We start from the raw sequence: 20,741 nt of genomic DNA on the forward strand, positions 1-20,741 counted from the left end.
AGGAATTTCCCCATGGAAAGGGAGCTCAGGGACTGGAACTGCCCAGGGAGCTTTGCAGTGCCCATCCCTGGAGGTGTCCCAGGAATTCCTGGAGGTGGCACTGAGTGCTCTGGGACAAGGTGGGCATCGGGCACAGCTGGGACTCCATGGGCTGGGAGGGATTTTCCAACCCAAACGACTCTGTGATTCTATGATTTGGCATAAATTGGCATCCACATATTGTGAGGGTCCCAGTTTTCTAGCCCTAGATATTGTTACATGCAAAAGAAAAGCCAGAATTCTGTGGCACATACATCAGTTTGCTGGGCTTCACCAAAATGAGAGTCACAGTGTGTGCCACTGCTGCAAATTGCTTCTTACGTATTTTATATGGGCATACACAGGTAAAAGCAAATATTTATAATGTACCCACTCAAAAATTTCCAGTTATTTAGTAACATCATTTATTGAACCAGACTGACACATTTAAAATATTACTTGTCACGCATATTGCCACTGTGATGGACTGAGATTTATGAAGAAATATGAGATACACTGATTTTCTAGGTTACTCTGTGAAATCTTCAGCCAAATACCAATTTGCTTGGGATATATGACTTGGGATATCTATGTCTGTATGGTTGGAGTATTTGGATTTCAAATCCAGGAGTAAGGACAGGGCTCTCTGAGATGCATAGGGTACAACTCCATTTGGAAATGGATGGCCTTATGAAAAAGCTGAGGTAGAGTGACATCTTTACCTCCTGGGACAGGACCATAGCACCTGGATAGTAATGGCCATTCCAGAGTAGGAATGCAAGAGCCGAGAACAGATGATCAAACAGCATCCGGAGCTTGTCCATTTCCTTACATCAAAAGGTATGGGGCAACTGACACAAGTACATTTCATTCTGCGGACCGTAAGAGCGAAACCCCTGTCCGTGCTCTGTCTGCAGCAAGGCAGAATGTCTCGCTAAGCGAGCCCACGAGCGGCACCTCTGCACGGCCACATCTGGCAGTGCCAGCGCTCCGCCGGCTGCCTCCGAGCCCTTCCTCTGCACAGCGCCGGGGCTGCGGCTGCTGCTGCCGGGGACCGACACGGGACTCGAGCCGCTCCTGAGGAGAGCCCAGCCCGGGCCGGAACGGCTCCGCTCCGCCGCGTCCTCACCGCAGCCGGGGCCGGGTCGGGGTGGCGGCGGCTGGGGAGGCTGCGGGGCCCCGGGGCCGGCCCGCTGGTGGCCGGCATCAGCCGCACTGCCCCGGCCCTGCCCCGCAGCCCCGGCCCTGCCCCGCAGCCCCTGCCCTGCCCCGCTGCCCCGGCCCTGCCCCGCAGCCCCTGCCCTGCCCCGCATCCCCTGCCCTGCCCCGCAGCCCCTGCCCTGCCCCGCATCCCCTGCCCTGCCCTGCATCCCCTGCCCCGCATCCCCTGCCCTGCCCCGCTGCCCCTGCCCTGCCCCGCATCCCCTGCCCTGCCCCGCTGCCCCGGCCCTGCCCCGCATCCCCTGCCCCGCATCCCCTGCCCCGCATCCCCTGCCCCGCATCCCCTGCCCCGCATCCCCTGCCCTGCCCCGCATCCCCTGCCCTGCCCCGCATCCCCTGCCCTGCCCCGCAGCCCCTGCCCTCCCCCGGAGCCCCCGGCCCACAGGGCGGGCGCTGTCCCGCTCCCACCGCCCCGGACGTCGCGTCGCCGGGGCGGGTGCGCAGTTCCGGCGGCAGCGGAGGGCGGGGGCCGGGCAGAGCCGCCGCGGCCTCGGCAGCAGCTGCAGCCGGAGCGGCGCGGGGGGCCAGGCCCCCGCCATGGAGATCGAGAAGGAGTTCCAGCGGCTCGACCAGGCCGCCAGCTGGGCCGCCATCTACCAGGTGAGGGGCAGCGCCCGGCCGGTCTGCCCCCGCGCCGGGCTGGGAGCGCTGCTCCGGCTGCCTCCGGCTGCCTCCCGTGCTTCCCTGTGCTTCCCTGTGCTTCCCTGTGCTTCCCGTGCTTCCCTGTGCCTCCCTGTACCTCCTGTGCCTCCCTGTACCTCCCTGTGCTTCCCTGTGCTTCCCGTGCTTCCCTGTGCCTCCCTGTGCCTCCTGTGCTTCCCTGTGCCTCCCTGTGCCTCCCTGTGCCTCCCTGTGCTTCCCTGTGCTTCCCTGTGCCTCCCTGTGCCTCCCTGTGCTTCCCTGTGCTTCCCTGTGCCTCCTGTGCCTCCTGTGCCTCCTGTGCCTCCTGTGCCTCCCTGTGCCTCCCGTGCCTCCCGTGCTTCCCTGTGCCTCCCTGTGCTTCCCTGTGCTTCCCTGTGCCTCCCTGTGCTTCCCTGTGCTTCCCTGTGCCTCCTGTGCCTCCCTGTGCCTCCCTGTGCCTCCTGTACCTCCCTGTACCTCCTGTGCCTCCTGTGCCTCCCTGTGCTTCCCTGTGCCTCCCTGTGCTTCCCTGTGCTTCCCTGTGCCTCCTGTGCCTCCCTGTGCCTCCCTGTGCCTCCTGTACCTCCTGTACCTCCCGTGCCTCCCGTGCCTCCCGCTCCCCGCCATGCCGCCGGTGATCCCCGAGGGCCAGCCCTGCCCTGCCCTGCCCGGGCACCGCTGCCCGCCTCCCCCGCCTCCGGGACCCCGGCCGGGCTGACCCGGGAGGATCTGCCCCGGAGGAGATGCCCCGGGTGGAGATGCCACCGGAGGATCTATCCCGGAGGAGATGCCCAGGGAGGATCTGCCCCGGAGGAGCTGCCCCGGAGGAGATGCCCCGGAGGAGATGCTCCGGGAGGAGATGCCCCGGGTGGAGATGCCACCGGAGGATCTGCCCTGGAGGAGATGCCCCGGGTGGAGATGCCACCGGAGGATCTATCCCGGAGGAGATGGTCCGGGAGGAGATGCCCCGGGTGGAGATGCCACCGGAGGATCTGCCCCGGAGGAGCTGCCCTGGGCACATCGGTCCGGGGGAGCTGCTCGAGCTGCCCCTCCCGAACCGGGGGCAGCGAATCCATCGGATTTGTCTTTGGGTGGAACAGAAAAGCAGCGAAGGGGGCATCAAATGCATTTAGCTTTGCAGTCACTGTAATCATAGAACAGAGCCTGAAACAGCGTGTTAGCAGTACTTGTGGAACTGGAACTGGGTTTCTGTTGTGCCGTTTGCTGCATTTAGATTTTTTTGTGATACTTAAAACAAGCCTGTGACAAACGTGAATGCTTACAATAATATTTGCCTTCTGGATCCAGCTTCACATACAAGCCACAGAAGTTAGTGCTTTTATCTTTAAAAGTTCTTCACAGCTTTATCTAAAATGAAGCTTAAGAGAAGCTGAAATACATGAATGACTGGGAGGATGTGTTCAGTCAGATCAGGCAGCGTTGCTGTAACATCCATTTGAATGTTTAAGCTGGTATATTGCATAAATGAATGGCCCGAAGTTCGTGTTTGCAATATAGACGTTGAGCTTCGCTTCTTTCAGTGTGAATTTCTCTGGCAATAGACCATTGAGAGGAGGACTTGTATAAAAGTGAAATAAACGGACTTCAGTTTCAGAATCACAGCAGGCGAGTTTTAACAGTAATAGCTTGCAGCGTGAACATCTTCAGTTGTCTGGCATTTAGAGAATAAGCGTGAAATGTTAAGGCTGCTTTTCAGAAGGTCCATTTCCTACATTTCCCTTCCCTGCCGGGTGTCAGTGCTTGCTGACTGTATGAAAGTCATGTGGATATATGACGTTATGTTTTTGCTGAACTGTTCTGCATGATTTGGTGTGTTGCAGGCTTTGTGCTCAGGAAATGATTTTGGGTAATAGAGCTTTGTAATTCAAGTGGTACATTTCTACAGGTACAATTTAATTACAGCAGTGAAATATCTAGGTAGAATGAGAGAATAGCCCATTTTCAATGAGGGATCAGCATTCAGTGATATTTTTGTCCTGCTCTTTTTGAATGATATGACTCAGTGGCCTGCTCAAACTGTGGCACAGCAGTAGCTTTGATTGCGGACTAGAATTCAATTTAAAAAAGGACTAAAGTGATTCTTTGATTTGTATCCAACTATTGACAAGCGCAGGGAGTGGGTTTTTACTTTTTTTTTTTCCCCTGATTGATTAATAGATATGTGCATCTATGTCATGAAATTCAGTTTCTCAGCTGCATCCTGCTTTTAAATAAGCAGTTGGAAATGGCATCGTGGCAGGTCATGTCTGGAAGAGCAGTGTACTCCTCTATAATCTGTGCTTTTGGTGTCTGAGCTGTGACATTAACAAAGCAGTTTTCCTGCAGCGCTGGTTTTTGCTTGAAGAGTGCAGTAAGTAGAACAATGTATGTGATTGGTGCAGGAAAGCATCCTCCCCCAGGGTAACTGGGGCTTCTGGTACCTCAGAGTGGCTGCTGAGATCCACAGCTGTTCAGCAGCGCTGCAGGTGAGGCAGACTGCAGCTTGCTCCTGTTCTTGTGTCAGTCTGTTATCTCCAGGTACAGCACAGCATCTCCAGGAGGAATTGGCAGTAGACGGGAGCTGTGGCTCACAGGGACTTGTCTGGGTGCCACATGACTTGGAAGGGTTAAAATTGTCCATGCTGCTTTTTTTTTTTGGGTGAGCGGAAGCTGTGCTCAGCTATGATAGTACAGCTGTGAGAGAACAAAATTTAGATTACCTTCTTTATTCAGCAATAATAATCCCAGGATGGGGACACAAACATTTCAAAATGAAGACCTTGTTTAGGTGATTTTGTGACAATCATGTCTTGGGCACTGCACAGTAGTGGAACCATTCTCTGTACAGCTGGTCAGAACAGGGTGAGCAATGATGAAATTCTTCGTGTTTTGACAGTCTGGGGTTTCTCTGAATGTTTATTTGGTTTTTAGTACCTATTTCTGTCCCTTACTTTCCTCTAGATTTACTTGCTATGAGAACTATGGGCCATGAGATCCTGTGGAGGTTGTTCAGTGACCCAAGTGAAAAAAAGAATTGCTCAGGTTCCGACTGTTGCTTGTGTTTTAGAGAAACATAAGCATAAAAAAGGCACATTCAAATTAAAATCCTCTCCCATAAAACAGTAAGTTAGAGGAATGTGAGCTTTACCATGTGCTAGCTGTGGTAAAGGTGGCAGCAGAAAGCAAATGCTTGGGGGTAGGTGAATGACATGCACCCTGCAGAACTGTCATTAGAAGCTATTGGAATGAAAAGCATTTGCTCTGGAGATGTCACAACAAAAAACCCATACCCCAAAGCTAAGGAAAGCACAGTGTAGGCTTTTAGAGCAGGGAAGAAAAGTAGATATTTGTCCAGAACATCAAAGCAACACTGGATTGTCACTTGCTCACAGTGAGTGCAGTGCTGGATTTTCACAGTGGTTTTACAGGCAGAAGTCTTTCAGAACTTTAGGAGATATTTTAGTTTCTAACTTCTTACACGGGGTGATAGAATGAGATATTATCTTAAAAACACAACCCTCAGATACAGGTAGAGTTGCTTCTTGTGTTTATATAAACCAGATATGTTGACTTTAGTTTGTTGGCCAATGATATTAACTTTGATGTGCTTATCAGGAGCAGTAAAAATACCTCTGAATTATTTACTGATGTACCATTCATCTGGGGATTCCATTCACTATGGATGGAGGCAGAGCTGACATCTGGGGACAGCTCATGCAGAGTTTTCCATGTGAAGGTAGCAAAAAGAAATTAAAATGTGCACTCTTTTCTAGTTTTTATCTTTAGTGGAATATATAATAAGAAAGAACTGGATATCGTTTGGAAGTGATATCCTGAAAACAGAACTATCTCTCTCTGGAAAGCTGAGTTGGGGTTGGGTTTGAGACCTGTAAATAACTGTTCTCAGTTTCTTTATTAATTTTTGAGGGTCTTTTAACCAAATATTAATGTGAATGTTAGTTTTTCAAACCTGTCTAAGCTAAACTGAAACACTCCAAATTATGAAAATGAATGAACTTCATTCAGATTATGGGAGGAAGACAGAAAGGTATTGTGGACATTTTGGATATCCCTCTGTCAAGAGGGAAAAGGCTTGGGAAGTTTTTTAGGTATTCACCGTCTCTGGAAAAACATTTGTAGAATCTGTGGATGGGTTTTGATGCTGAAAGTAAACTGTGAAATGGTTGACCCTGAAGACTTGTAACAGTGTGGTTGTGTTGTGTATTGACAGTCAATGGACAGGAAGCTCTTCAAGAGGTGTTGGTTTATAAGCTGCAGCAGGAGTGCAGGCTGCAGTCTGGAAGCATTTGGGTTACTCCTTTGCTCAGCTACTGAGCAGCAGATAAATTGTGGCTCGAACATGACTTTTTATAAATGAATCTTTGTGCTTTATTCTGCCAGTTCTAGCTGCAGGTCTCTGCATGCACTGCCTTGCCACCGCTTAATTTGTGCTCTGTTGATTCATTTGAGGCTCAGCATAATTGGCTCTGGTTGTGGAGAGCTGGTTTGGAAGTCAGGGTTGCAGGGAGGCTCTCTGTTCCTTCAGTAAGCTGGAGATATTCCGTGTTTTCCTGTGCTCTACGCTGACTCTTCCTAGCTGTGTGCAGGGTTAGTGATGGAGAAGCAAAGTGTGTGTGGCTCACAAGGTCAGGATCCTCCTGAAAGCCAGAGCTGCTGTTCAGCTGCAGGTGATGCCACCTTTGTCCCCTGGGGCTGGCTCAGGGCACTCTGTGCCTGGGCTGGCTTTTGCTGCTGGCTTTTTCAGAGCAGCACCACTTGTGTCTACTGCTGGCAGATTTGAGATTGGGTGAGTCCCATTTTGTACAGCTACTGAGCCACCTGCTCTTGCTTTTTCTACAGAGTTTAAAATCTAAATACATGAACCCAGAGCTTCTGTGGTGGTCTAGCTGGGAGCAGAAGATGGAAAAATGGAGCCTGTTTGCTTATCATTTGCTAAAAAAATTAGAAATCATACAATGTGCACAAAGTGCTCACCTTCTTCTGAGCATTTCTGGAAGTGTTTCATGTTGTTAGTGTTCTGAGCATTTTTGGAATGGTTTCATGGTGTTAGTGTGTCCTTCCACATGGTACCATTGCCTCCTCTGTGTGCTGGAATCACACATGTATGGAGGGAAAGTGGTGAGGAGAAAGAGTGTTGGCCACATGCCAAATGATGGTAAATTCAAATAGAAATAGCCCTTGTAAGCAGAGAATAAAATGTGGTAGTGGTAGACCAAGTATTTTTCAAACTAAAACAACTTTCTAAATACGCTGGGTAGGTTTGAAATAACAGTTCGTCCTATAGTTAACTAAACATTAAAATTGAAAGTTTTCCTGTAGTGCCTGCTTTGCAAATGGACTTTCTCCAAGGGGTCTCTTTAGCTGAGACTTCATAAGATGTGGCTTACACTGAAATATCACTGCTGCTTTCTTGTAAACATGAGAATTGCCAGGTTTGAAATCAGTGTCACTTGCATGAGCCAGGTTTGGGTTGTGAATTTAGGCTCATTAAGTACCTGAGGATACTCAGTGATTCCTTCCTCATTGCTCTCTGCAGTGTTCATAACGAACAGGGACTCCATCTGATCTCTGAGCTTGGATGTTTGCAGCGCTCACCATTGAGGTTTTCTGGTTTCTGGGGTTTTTTTTAGTCATTGGTCAACTTGTTTCATGTTGATCTGCAGAAGAGGTGGTTTTTTTCTCTCTGCTGCCAGGAGACATGCCCTTGCTGGTTTGACTGGGAGAGGCACTTTGATAGAGCATCCAAATGCCTTTGTGTGTTCACTTTGTAGATCGTGTAGTACAAATGCCAATTCATTTTCTACCAAAGCCTGTGAATTCAGATGTGCTTTTTCTCTCACCCACGCAGAATACAGCTAAGATTCAACAGCTTGCCTGTCATATTATACCAAGAAAAACTGGTAAAAGTGATTCTTGGAAATGCATGTGATTCTGCTAATGGTGATAGCTGATCTACTTTCAAATTGGGTTGCATTTTCTGCATTTAAGAAAGCAGATTCATAGAACAGTAGCAAAAAATTTCTGTCCTGGTTGGGAAGGAAAATGAGCTGGCATAATATGAAACTTTTAGAAATGCTTTTAATTCTGTTTTTTCTTATTTTGAATTCTGTACTCTTTCCATGTATAAGTTGTCTCAGCTCTTGGTTGTTGTTTAGGAACATGTGGTTAAGGAGTCAAAAGTCACCTTCAGCACTGAGGGTGGAGATTTACCTGTTTCACTCATGATGAAGAGATCATTTAGTCAGATTTACATTGTTTTGTGCAGCCTTTTTCTTCTCCTCAGAAGATTAAAACAGTTTCTACATCAACAGAAATAGAAAATAAGGCAACAATACAGCAGGTTTTGCATTCTGCCAGTTTGGGCAATTACAGAAAAACCTCTGTAGAGTTTAGGGGTGAGTGTGGAGCTGGGCAGACCTCGCTGCAGGCAGGGGAAACCCTCCCCACCCTCCCCTCTGGGCTGAAAGCTCTCTGTACTTCATGTACTGAAATAATTGCTAGTTCAAAATGCTACTCCAGAGTACTATTGTGAACTTAAAGCAGCTATTATATCTGTGATCTCTCAGGTGCTTTTGCTTGTATCTGGAGTTCCCAGAATTTTATGCTGCTTCTGTTAAGTACTTGATTTGTCAAGTCCTTGATGCTGAGAGCCATCCTACAAAAGACACTCTGTTTCTCAGATTCTTTATATTTATATGGAACAAGTGTTCTACACATAAAGAGGAATGTTCTCATAACCTTCTTCCCTTGTGCACAGTTCAATGAGAATTGCTTGTTTATACCATTCCTGATCCCACAGTCACAGGTTACAGTAACATAAACAGCCTGACCTTTTAATGTGATGGCAGGAAGTAAAATGTGAAATCTATTTTAAAAATGCATCTTTGACTAAGGAAGAGTATACTTCCTTTTTCTGACATGAAAAATAACCCATGCTCGTTCAGAAGATCTCGATTCCATTTTTATTATGTGGGGCCTGTTTTTTCCACTGTTTTCTGTACAGTCATTGCAGCTGCTTGTGGGACTAAACCTCTGCCATCCTCATGTGGGATTGTATCTCCTTCCTTAACATTTGCATGGCCATCAGTGGCTGAAGATGGGGGCTACAGGAAAAGCACAACTCTGACACAAGCAAGAGGTTTTAGTAAGAGGAACTTCTTTTGGAAAAAAGGAAAGGGTGGGTCATTGGAGCAAGAACTGGAAAAATACTACATAGCTTATTAAACAGCTAAAATACATATTGACACATTGGACAGAATTTCTGAATATTTCCAGAAGTGGAAGAGATATGGGGAACTTTACCTAGTAAAGGAGTGGGGGTGGACAGCTGCCCAGCTCTGGAAAATGTTTTTATTTTCTTCCTTAAGAGTTTAATTAAATTGGAAATCAACACTGTCACTTCTTTCTTAAACTTCTGCCAATGAAGGATTTTCCCCACTTAATCACAGTTGCTACCTGGAACTTGATGGTGTCTGTGGGATGTCATGAACAAGAATTGTGTTTCACCCTGTACTTTTCTCATTGCCAGTATTGAAACCTTCTCAGAAGCGTGTTTCCTGAGCAGAGCAGATGTTTCAGAGCTCCTGCAGGGAATGTGTGCTGGGGAGCAGCAGAGCCCTTCCTCTGAGTTCCCAGTGAGCTGGGGTGGCACTGGCAGAGCGCTGAGGACGCAGGGCTGGGCTTGCAGTGAGCACTGGGCAGTCAGCAGGGTACCTGCCCGCTCATTAATGATTGCCCTTCCTTCTGCAGCCATCCCTGAGGAGTGCCAGCTCCTGAGAGATGAAGCAGGAGAGTGTGTGGCAGCTGGCTGGTGCTGGGAGCAGCAGGGCACAGCAGGAGCTGGCCTGGGCAGAGGGAAGCTCTGATCCTTGGAGGTGCTCAGCCCTTCCCTGGAAGGGCTCAGGAGCAGGGCTGTTTTCAGGGGACCCCAGCTTCTGGAACTTCTCTGTCCTGTGTCCATCACACTCGTCTGGTGCTCAGTGGAGGTGAAAGATTGGAACAGGAGGTTGAAAATATGTGAAGTCTTTAGAGCTGCTGAGTTGCTGGATTTATTAGCCCACGTGAGAGCATTAGTGGAGAGTTCTAATCTTACCAGTCTTTTTAGAGCCTGTCAGGAAGCAGACGGAGCAGAAAGGTTTCATGGAAAGCACTGACTTAGGTCTTATTTGTCATTGATTTCATGTTTATAACTTGTGTAAAGCTGACCATCAGGGGCCTCCACTGGGAGCCAAGCCCATCAGCCAAGGCTTTGCTTGGTTGCCCACACAATCCAGTGTACAGGATACTCCTCTGTGAGTGACTGGCTGACAGCAGGAAACTGCTTCTGTGCTGCTCTGCCTGCAGAGTTCTCAGCCACATGAAATTTGGCTGGTAAAACTGATATGTGCTTGTTGTCTTTCAAGAGTAGCTAAGTTAATATTGCTACCCAGTTAGGAGCAGGCACTCAAACATTTATTGCTTTCATGTAATAACATCTACATCTTTTGGGTTTTTTTATACCAAAGTCTTTGCTAACAATGTGTTCTGCATATTAAACTCTCTCTACAGGCAGAATTGTGTCTTGAAACACTTACAGAAGAATAATACAATGTAAAAAGCTTTGTGTGATTCTGATAGTTGTTAACCTTTATTTGTGGATGAGTGCTCAGAAGCCTTTGGTGTAGCTGTCCTTTGGGGGTGGGGAATGGAAAGGGATGTGATAAGGTGTGAAGGGTTTATTGAAAGATATTTATTGCATTTCTTAGTGTTGTTTTTTCTGTGTTCCCGATCTGTTCCACAGCTGCAAATGAGGATTTGGGGTAGACATCAAGTGATAAAACATGTTTAGTCACAAGGGATGACTGGCTTTGGCTGGCAGGAAATGGAACACGATGATGAGCAAGAGTCTGGGGGAGCCTGGGCTGTGCTGGGCTCGGTGCAGAGCTGCCTGGGCTGCCAAGGAGTGCTGTGTTTCTAGAGAGGATACTGCCCCTGCAAGATGTAGAAGTTCTGAGGGTTGCTTGGCTTTGCTAAATCAGCTGCTTTAGTTCTCAGAATTAATTATTTTTAGCTAGCAGGGTGAGTAGATGTATGAAGTGGCAACACTGTTTATCTCATCTGATCCACACAATGACTCTCTCTGCAGTCTGTTCATTAGCATGGGGAGCATTCCCCAGTCCTTTGAAGGCCTGGCTTGTCAAGTTTTGCAGTCTTTTTCATGTGCTGGAGTGCAGAGTGCTAATCTGTCCTGCATAGGATGTCTGTGAGCCCTTACCTTGATGATGTGATGTCCCTGTTTAACACTGACATTTGTTTTTATAAACTCTCAGTTGCTTTCAGATGAGAAGATGTCCTGTACAGCGGGGCATGAAAGCTCTCTGTCCCTGTAGTGACACTTAAAACATCCTCTAAGAACACATCATTGGTTCTCTCAGTGTCTTGAAGCATTGCTTTGCAGCTTGGAGAACTGAAAATACTGAATATATTTTAGCTTGTAAGGTCTGGCTGGTTTGGGGTTATGGGAGGGGTTGTCTTTATGCCAGTTGCCAGGCTTGTTTGCCATAGGTGGATTCTCTTACACATTTCCATCTCTGCTGTAAGAATTTAATGGTTAAGTTTCCTTTTCCAAAAAGCATATTGGCTTTTTCTCTCTGACCCTTGGAGCAGTTTACTGCTCTGGAAGTAGTTGCATAAACATTGTGCTTTTATGTGCAATTTCTGTTAAACCTTGGTGCAGAACAGAGGTGTCCAGGCATCCATCCTGCCCCAGAGCCAGGCAGGGGCTGGGCAGTCCCTGCTGTCCCCATCAGTGCCACCATGCCTGTGCAGGACACACCAGTCACCCCAAAATTGTGTTTGGGCCATGGACTGGGAGCTGAGCAGCTCGGGTTCAGAACGCTGTGAGGTTTAATATTAACCTCGCTTAGTTAGATTGCTTTCCTAAACACGAATTAGACAGTCATGTGGAAAGCCAGGAGTATCCTAATTCTGCTTTATCTAACATCTGTTTTCAGCAGTACTGTTTGTTCTCAGCAGGTTTTTGTGTGCATTGCAGTAGCTTGGCAACCTGTAGGTTGCACCATTCAGTGAATTCACTATGCTTTTAATCATCACTACGATTTTCCTTTCCAAATTTGAATATTCTAAGTACAGTGAAGTAGGCATGTGTGATTATAACTTCAGCCTCCATGTTAAACAGATCCCAACTGAAACAAGCTGCTCATGCAAATTTGTGATCCAGCAAGTTCCTTCGATTGCTGTCCGAAAGTCTTTCTTAGGAAAAGACACTTTACTTTCTGGCAATGGTAGTTCAGCAGTTACAGCCAGTTCAAGTTCCCAAAGAGGGATTTGGGATTTTGCTGAGAACCAAAGCTGATGAAAGCAGGGCTGCTTGCTGCTTCTGCTGGAGGAGCAAAGCTTGAGTTTGACCTTTCCCTGCATGCAGAGGCATGAACCTGCATTGTGCAATCCTGGTAATTGTACATTCTCTTTAAACTCTTGGAATCTTGTTAGGTTAGAAATCATAAAAAGCTTTTAGTAGCAGTGTAATGAGCATGCTTTGGCAGAATGAATCTGTAGTTCCATTGCCTGTCTACTTTCCAATGGCCAGCATGGTGAAACATTCTTTTGCCATAGATTAGAACTTGCTGGAGTTTAATTTTAGGAAAAAAACAGAATGTGGGGAGAGACACCGCTTACATTATGGCTCTGGTACCTGTGTAATGTATGGTTCATAAATTTGAATGCATGAGGATCCTTGATACTAAATAGATTGAGTTTTCCCCTCATACATCTGGCTTAAAGACTGCATCTCAAGACAGCCAGTAAAACAACACACGCTACAAACACCTTCATGGAATTGAGGTTTGCCACTGAATAAGATGTAGATGATGATATTTTTTTAATAGGTAAAGAAGAGTTCACAATTTCCTAGATACCAGTTCCTCCACTCCCGTTCTGGTGTGTTTTTGTTCTACATACAACCTTATAACTTGGAGAATTTTGATGGAATTAGTAGAAAGTTGGAAATATGGCTGATGATTATCCCATAGCATTTTAAATAGAAAAATAACACTGACATGATCTGAACATGTGGCCCTCTGTAGTCCTGGTGTGACTATTTCATTAATGTGTGTCTATACATGGGAAAGTCCAATTTAGCTTTTAGATTCACGTTGGAGTACCCAGTGTGAATTAAAATTATTTATGCAGAAGGACACCCCTTAGCCTTGAGGGAAGAGAAATTTGCTTTAAATTCTGCCTTTGCTTGCTCAGTGTTTGAAAGTAATGAGCAGTTTACTTGTGTTAGAACCGAGACCTTTCTTTCTGTGAAGCAGCTGGGGAGCTGGACCTTGTCTCTACCTTTCGAGGCTGACTCCCATGAGTGCTCCGGGTGCTTGGCATTACCTTATCAAATGAGAATATTTGCCTTTATAAATGAATCATTTCAGAAAGAGTAGTGGGAAGTCCCTAAAGTCTGAATATTGTGTTGCATCTGGTGTGGTAGCAGCATTGTGCTGTGAAGGCTAATTTAGAAGGTTTTGGAGAGGGAAAAAATCTTTGGGGCTCTTAGAATATGCAAACTAATTAGAGGTTCCAGTGAACACAGCTGTTTCTGGCCAAGCTGACTAAGCTAGGAATTCAAATTACTATTTTTAGCCATCTTACAAGGTCTCTACTTTTCAATGATACCCATGTTATTACTTCTAAAAATTACACTGTTGTGTATTTATCACCCTGACAATAAGCATTTTTAGTGCAACCAGTCCATTGCTTTTTAAATCAAACAAAATGTTTGAAGTTCTGTGAGATATTGTGAAGATAGCTTCAAAATCACATTCTGAACTTGTTTCTTTTTTCTACTAAGCTTTGTTTGGAACTTCCTGCAAAGATTACTGGATGAGAAAAAGCATTCCTTAAAATCTGAGTGTACTGAATAGATCTACTTCATGCATAAATTCGTTGCCTTTTTTAAAAAAAAATCAGTCTAATTTTAACATAGCATATGGCAAGCTGGTGTCTTAAAACTGCTTTAACTGGCTGTACTTTCTAAATGCATATATAACTTGTTTAACTCCAGGTAAGTATTAAAGAAAAAACCATTGTAATTTGTATTTTCTGTGAATACCAATAGCTTGCTTACTCTGTCCTATAAATTATAATAGATAAGATCTGAATTTAGTTTTAGTCAGCGCTGGGGGTAGAAAATGAGGTTTGCAAACTTATTCTGTTTTCACAAAATCCTGTTTCCATGATGGTAAGAGACTTTCAAACCAACTCAAATCAAGAAAATGAAAATGAGGCAAACTCCAGAAGTTCTGATTCCTAAGTAAGGATTCTTTTGTTTCTGGCTTTGTGTCATCATGGAAAATACGCCATTGAGAGTTAATCTAGCAGTGCTCTTGTGTTTCCAAGGAGTTTCCCAGCAGCAATGCAGGAGGAATGCAGGATTCCCAGCCCTGCCTCTGGTGCTCCCTTCTTCTCATGGTGGGCTCGGGGAGCTCATCAAAAGCTTTCTTGCCTTGCCTCCAGGAACCAGGGAACAAAAAGCATTCCTACAAGAGCCTAAAAAACTGTCCCAGAGAAAAGCCCCCCTCCTGAAAGGAGAACTGCAGAGCTGATGGTTACAGCAAAGGCTGGATTCTGGAGATGGTACTGAGAGCACTGACTCCTGAGCTGGAAACAGGAGCTGGAGCATCCCAGCTGAGAGCTGATCCACGTGGAGACACGAGCAGCAGCTCCTGCAGCAACCAAGAGGTGTCTTCTGCCTGTCCTTGCTGGGGACTGTCCCCAGGCACCACTCCTCAGGGAGAACACCAGAGGCTGCTTGGAGGAGAGAGCGTGGATCAAAATCCCTGCTTTGGAATAAGGGCTCGTTCTCAGTGAAACCTTTTAATGTTTTAGCAGTCCAAGAAGACAGAGATGTTTATTTTGGAATGTAATGACAGCAAACTTGACATTAGGGTATTCAAAGGACAATAGCAGTGATGTGAAAAAATGTGTGGTATTTTGCTTTGTAAACCCTGGAAGTATATTTTTGTAGCTCCAAGTCTCTGATGAGCAAAGGATTATGTGTGTGCACGTTCTCAGAACCAGCCCATGTTTTCCCTTTGCAGCAAATGCTGATGGTGTGTTAACAGCATTACAAAAAGGAATTGATGATAAGTCTTGGAGTGTACAAAGTCTCCTACTTCCCCTGTTACTCACTGCATTGCCTGTGGTTTTGGGAGGTGTTGTAAGGTGCCAAGTCAAGTTGTTGAATTTGTAAAGAGCTTGATAAGTAAATATGGGGAGTGTGGAGCTCTTTGACTTGTCAGATTTTCTGTTTTCAGGCACACGTGGTTCTGTAAGGCCTCAGACACTGGTGAAGTTTTTTGCTCTCACATTGTCTCTGTGTAGACATCTCTGATTCCACCTGGTTTGTGATGCTTATTTTGAGCACCCACCAGAATTTCTGAGGTCAGATTATTTCCTGTTTTCAGGTAGTAATGTAAACTTCTTTGGCCCTCATTACTGGTAACCCTTTTGGTGTAGTCAGTGGCACCTTTCAGGAGAGGTGTCTGTGTCCTTCTCTTGGAACCTCTTCATCTCTCTGAGCTGCAGAACAGGCTGAGAAGTGTGAGAAACATTGTTCTGTTTGCTAAATCCAGGGTTAAAAATCCTTGTGATCTGATTCAGGGAATCACATGCCTTCCAGGGAATTGTCCTGGTGCTTTATGGATGGGTATAAAATCAAACTGAAAAAACCCAACACCACCAGTAGGAGACCATTTAAAAAACCCCTCTTTTTCTGACTTGTTAGGACTGCCTCGAGCATTAAAGCTATAGAAGGTCTCAAAGCTTGACAAATAATTTATCTCTACTGCATAAGCAAAAATGATGGATTTAGGAGAGATGATGACTTTGTAGTGTCTGGAAGTTTTAGCCACACACAGGTGCTGCTCAGGGCTTGTGTATTTGTAGGTCCTGTCCCTGTCCCTGCAGGAGTCACAGCCTTACACCTGACTGAACTCCCTGCCTGCTCCAGAATTGCTTTCAATTAGGGACGGAAGGGAAAGTTAGTGAGTTGGTGAGGTTGTGTTCCCAGGAAGGTGTGGCTGGTGTTTTGGGGGTGCTTTAGAAACACTGGTCCTTTTCCTTCATCTCCTTTGGCAGAAGAGAGCCCGGGTTCAGATCTCAGGGCTGGGCAGGGAACACCATGGTGGTGAGGGAGCTGCAGTGTCCGGGGAACTTCTGCTCCTTGTTCTGCTCCTGGGGCTGATAACACAGCACAGATGAGAGGGGCTGGGAGCTGCTGTGGGGCCTGTGCTGGGAATGAGCCGGGAATGAGCTGGGAATGAGCTGGGAATGAGCTGGGAATGAGCTGGAGCTCCTCTGGCTCTCCTGGAGCACCCAGCGCTGCCTCTCTGTAACCTCTGGTCCTGCTGTGTGCTGGGCAAGGAGCTCCTCATGTTCAGCACCTGATGGGGAAAATCATCTCAACGAGGTTAACATCACTTGGGAATTGCAAACTGCCTTTTTCCTTTGTCATTTGTGGCGTTTTAGTGAATTCTGTGTGTCACAGATGAGCAGATACGGCTGTAGATGGGGAATACTGGACTTGTCTCGTTATCTGTTACTGTGACCCGCATTTTTGGATTTACCAGGTACCAGTTGGTAACTAGACATGTTAAACTCATGTAATCTCCAAAAGGATTCAAAATAATGCTGTGGTAGTTCTGCAACTCTGAGTTTAAAATGCTGCTGAGACAGCTACGCAAATGTTGGCATTTCATTTTTGAAAAATAAATCAAAAATTTGCAGTCTTAGTTTGTTTCTTTCAAATGTTTGTCCTGAGTGAAATGATTGCGGTGTTTGTTAAGCAGCTAAAGTGCTGTGCTGTTTATTTGGCTTTTAGTCACCACACTTTCCAGGAAAAGGTGAAAGGACACAAACACCACAGACGAGTTTCGGTTGCAGCTCAGTGCATGTGAAGTGCACGTCTGAATCTACAGTGAAGACTCTTTAAAAAACTTCATGGAGGCTTAGTAGGAAGAGTGGAACTCAGATACTCAGGGCTGGTTGTTTTCAAACTCACGTGTGATATTACACAGCTCTTGTGTGTGTGTGTGTGTGTGTGTGCTCCTCATTGCAGAGGTGCTGGCACAGCTCATTAGAGCAGTGTGTTAATGATCTTCCCAACTGATTTAGGGACCTTCAGCTGGGACAGGAGATGCAGCACTAAAGGGCAGCCTGGAATCTCTTCAGGCAGAAGGTGATGATGTCCTTCCCTGCTGGTACAGTACCTTGCAGTGGCCTTTCAGATTCCTGCTCAGTTGCAGGTAAGGCCAGATATTCTGCAAATTCATATTCTTTCAGTGAGCTGTGTGCCAGCACGCCCAGCTGAATAGAAGAGCAGGATGTGTTCAGAGCCAGGAGTCTTGGAGCAGATGCATACACTGGGACCAAAAATGGGAGGAAAGGAAAAAGGATCTGTAAAGGTTCAGCTTTTAACTGGTAAGGCTTTGAATGTGTTACCTGGTGAGGAAGCGAGACTTCAATTTGATTATCTTATTTTTACTTATTAATCAAATTAGTTCATTTACCTTAAGATAACATGGTGATAATGAATTATGCAAGATTTGGGGGAATGGTGATAATGGATTATGTGAGGTGTAGGGGAGATAGTACAGTCTTGCTTTCTTAACATTAACTGAGGTTATCAACACAGTATCTCTGAAAGAGTACAGGACTCTGAGTATAGGTAAAAAATCCATGGTAAATGATTCCATGGTTCCTATTTCATGAACCTTGAGGAACCAAGAGATCCCCTTGAGAAACTGTAAACTATCTGCAGTGGGGGGCGTTTCTTGTCCTTTTGTTTCCCATTTGAAACATACCATTTGCAGCTTGTCTAAATTCTAGAAAATACCTCGGTTATACAGGGCATGGAAAGGTGTGAGAAGTGTTTCTCACCCCTCCCTTACATTCTAGTATTTGCAGGGTTCTTTTTTCCTCCTCTGAAGCCTCCAAAGCCTTGGGTTTTGTTTGTGGTTTTTTGGTGGTGGTAGCTCTGTAAAAGCTATAATGTTCTTAGACGGCTTGTGAGATGTCAGAATGAAAATATTAGGTAACTAGGAAAGCAGGACTGTTTATAACCACAGTTGTCAGTCTGTGAAGCCTGGAATACCCTACAGGCCAGCAGTGATACATTTTTAAACTCACACAAAACCCATACTGCAAACAAATTAAGGGCTGGATTTGCTATGCAGACGGAATTCCTTCAGGAGTTCTGTGGATATCTGGTCTGTGGGATGCACCAGTCTATTTGAGATGAGGTTAAACCAAAACTCTTCATGTAGAGACCCCCTAATGTTTGGGCAAATCAAGATCTGGATCTCATCTCGGTGGTTATTTTTCTTACAGAAGAAGAGCAACTGAGTTAGAACCTCTTGACACTTTAATGAGAGTGTGGTTTATTTCCTGGCACTGACTTTGTTTGATGATACAGATAGCAAAGCTTTGCTTTTGCACAACAGCTGTCAAGAAAAGGCCATTTCACATTCTCAAACATCTCTATCCTTCCAATAATGTCCAAGATGCACTTCTGGAGCAGATTGAGTATCTGGGAGGAAAAATAGAGATGGATGTGAAGAAGAAGAAGGGAACTTGAGTTGTTTTCTGACGCTGACACTCCATTCAGTTGTTTCCTGTTTTGGCACTGAGTACATGGCTACAAAACAGCAGAAGTAGAGTGTTCCTGCCAGCAGCTCTGAACTTCTTCTGTTATGGGTCATAAATTTCAAGGACAAACTATATTTTGAACTTACTGAAATTTGAGAAGTCTCATGTAATTCTTTAACCTGATACTAAAGTTTAGCTCTTTGATTTCCCTGTCTCTGCTGCAACATTTAAAAGAAGCAGAGCTGGAAATTCAGTTTTTACCCATTGCAGATGACACTGAAGCAATCCAAGAATCTGAATTGTTCAGTATTGCTGTGGTTTATTGACAGCAGTGCCTTCCTTCTGGGAACACACTAAATAAATGTGCTGGTAAGGTTTGGAAGTGACACAGGTCGGAGGATTTCTCCCTCCTGGAAGCACAGCCGAGCCCTGAGAGCCATTCAGGTGCAGGTGTTAAATGGAGTTTTACAGTGTGCAGGTGTTAAATGGAGTTTTACAGTGTGCAGGTGTTAAATAGAGTTTTACAGTGTGCAGGTGTTAAATAGAGTTTTACAGTGTGCAGTTATCTCCCTGATAGAGGGGGAGCAATAAAGGGCTGCAGGCTTTGCTGGCAGAAGCCTCTGGGTGAGGGATGTTGGAGCTGGGCAGTGGTGAGACATGATCTGTAATACCTGCTAGCTGTGATAGATGCACCCTGGGGAAAAGGAGCCCCTGTGCCCGTGTTGATATGATTTAATGGGGCAGTTTACATTCTCCTGGGGGGTTATTTCCGTGCTCCCAGCAGCTGACTGGTGTCACAAACCCTCTGACACCGCTGTGCCACAGCCTGGTCACGGTGCCAGGGCACTGCTGAATTAGCAGAGGGCTTTCTAGGAAATCGTGTTGCAAGTGTGTGATTTCTTGTTTATTTATTTATTAATTCTAACCTCCTGTAATAGTGGTGTTGAACTTTAAACAAGCCTGTCCTTTCCTCTCTGTGCTGCTCGACCTCAGGAAGAAGCTTGACATAGCAAGCAACTGGTTTCTTTTATTTTGAGGGAGATTGGTAAGCAAATCAATACTACCATATCTTAGTTGAAAGCAAAACTAGGAGACCAAATAAAATGTTTTTAAAGGGTATTAACATCCATATTTATTTCATTTAGCTGGCCAAAATTCTGCAGCTGCTTGTTAAGATTTATGTAGTGTGATGCAACACTCTCTTCATTTATCTGTTCTTTAGATGACCTTCCTCTTACCTACAAATTATATCCTCATTTCTTGTTCTTGCCCAAATATGCTGATGTAAAGCTTAATGTAGGGTAAGAAATCAAATCTTCCTTGTCAAAGTGGGTTACTTGAGCAGTTGTGAGCTTTATATCTTCATCAAGTTCTTTTGCTGGGGAGTGAGTTCAGGGCCTCAGGTTGCTCTCTCCCATGCTGAATCTGAAGACCTTTTCCCATTTGTGTAAAGCAGGTGTTTCTTGTGGATCTCTTGGTACTTTTGCTCTTCTCTCAGGTCTTTGCAACCTCATTGGATTGTAGGGGGATCTCCATTTTTAAAGTGACATCTTGGGAAAAGAGCACCTTCCACTTGATTTTATTGTAACTTTCTACTCTTCCACCTTTTCCAGCTGTATCATGTGTCACCTTTTTATTTCAGTGGCAGCTTTAAGAAGAAAACCTGTTTTTTTAATCTACGATTACTTTTTAAAATAAGTCTTTATATAAATTTTGTGAATTGCTCTCCATAGTGCGAGTGCCTCAGTAGATGGATTAGGAGCAGTTCCGTAGCCCCTGATAAGATCTTGGCATTTGCTGCTTCCTGTAGGAGCAGAACTGCTGAAATGCCAGTAAATTGTTATCTGTGAGTCTGGGCTGCTCCAGGGTTTGTGGTGCAATTAAAGAGTGTGATCAAACTGAGCCCTGCTGCGAGGGAGGCTGGCTGCTGAAGCTGAAGATGTTGAGGCTGCACCTTTAGTTCCTGTTCTAAACACTGGTACACAAATCCACACGGTGTGCTCGAAGGCCTGATGGCATGGCCACCTCCTCCTGTGGTCTTCATATTTACTTGGGGATTTTGAGGTGCATCTTGTCTTTGTGAGCCTCCTGCTGGTGTCTGAGCAGGATGGGGAAGGTGAAGCCCAATGTGCTCTTGTGCTCAGAGCTGCAGGAACTTCCCGTTTGAAGAGCAGCAGACTTCCTCTCTCCAGCCCTGAAGTATCTGGGGACAGGGTTTA

General features: G+C 45.7%; 1 protein-coding gene across 2 annotated transcripts in view; it reads left to right on the top strand.

The window, feature by feature from the left end:
* Window positions 1–1,680: 1,680 nt before the first annotated feature.
* The window catches only part of PTPN1 (protein tyrosine phosphatase non-receptor type 1), a 32,683-nt gene continuing 13,622 nt past the window's right edge, over window positions 1,681–20,741 (top strand). Inside the window, exons 1-2 of one of the 2 annotated variants that reach the window (XM_058850912.1) lie at window positions 17,026–17,113; window positions 17,218–17,355. Coding sequence is in view for 1 of the 2 variants with exons in the window: in XM_058850911.1 (XP_058706894.1) it covers window positions 1,777–1,839 (63 nt within the window). In the remaining variant the exon portion in view is untranslated. Of the gene's footprint in view, window positions 1,840–17,025; window positions 17,114–17,217; window positions 17,356–20,741 lie in introns of those variants that run through there. The other variant, XM_058850911.1, reaches the window with a different exon arrangement.

This window comes from Poecile atricapillus, chromosome 15 (genome assembly GCF_030490865.1).
Source record: "Poecile atricapillus isolate bPoeAtr1 chromosome 15, bPoeAtr1.hap1, whole genome shotgun sequence".
Taxonomy (NCBI): Eukaryota; Metazoa; Chordata; class Aves; order Passeriformes; family Paridae; genus Poecile; species Poecile atricapillus.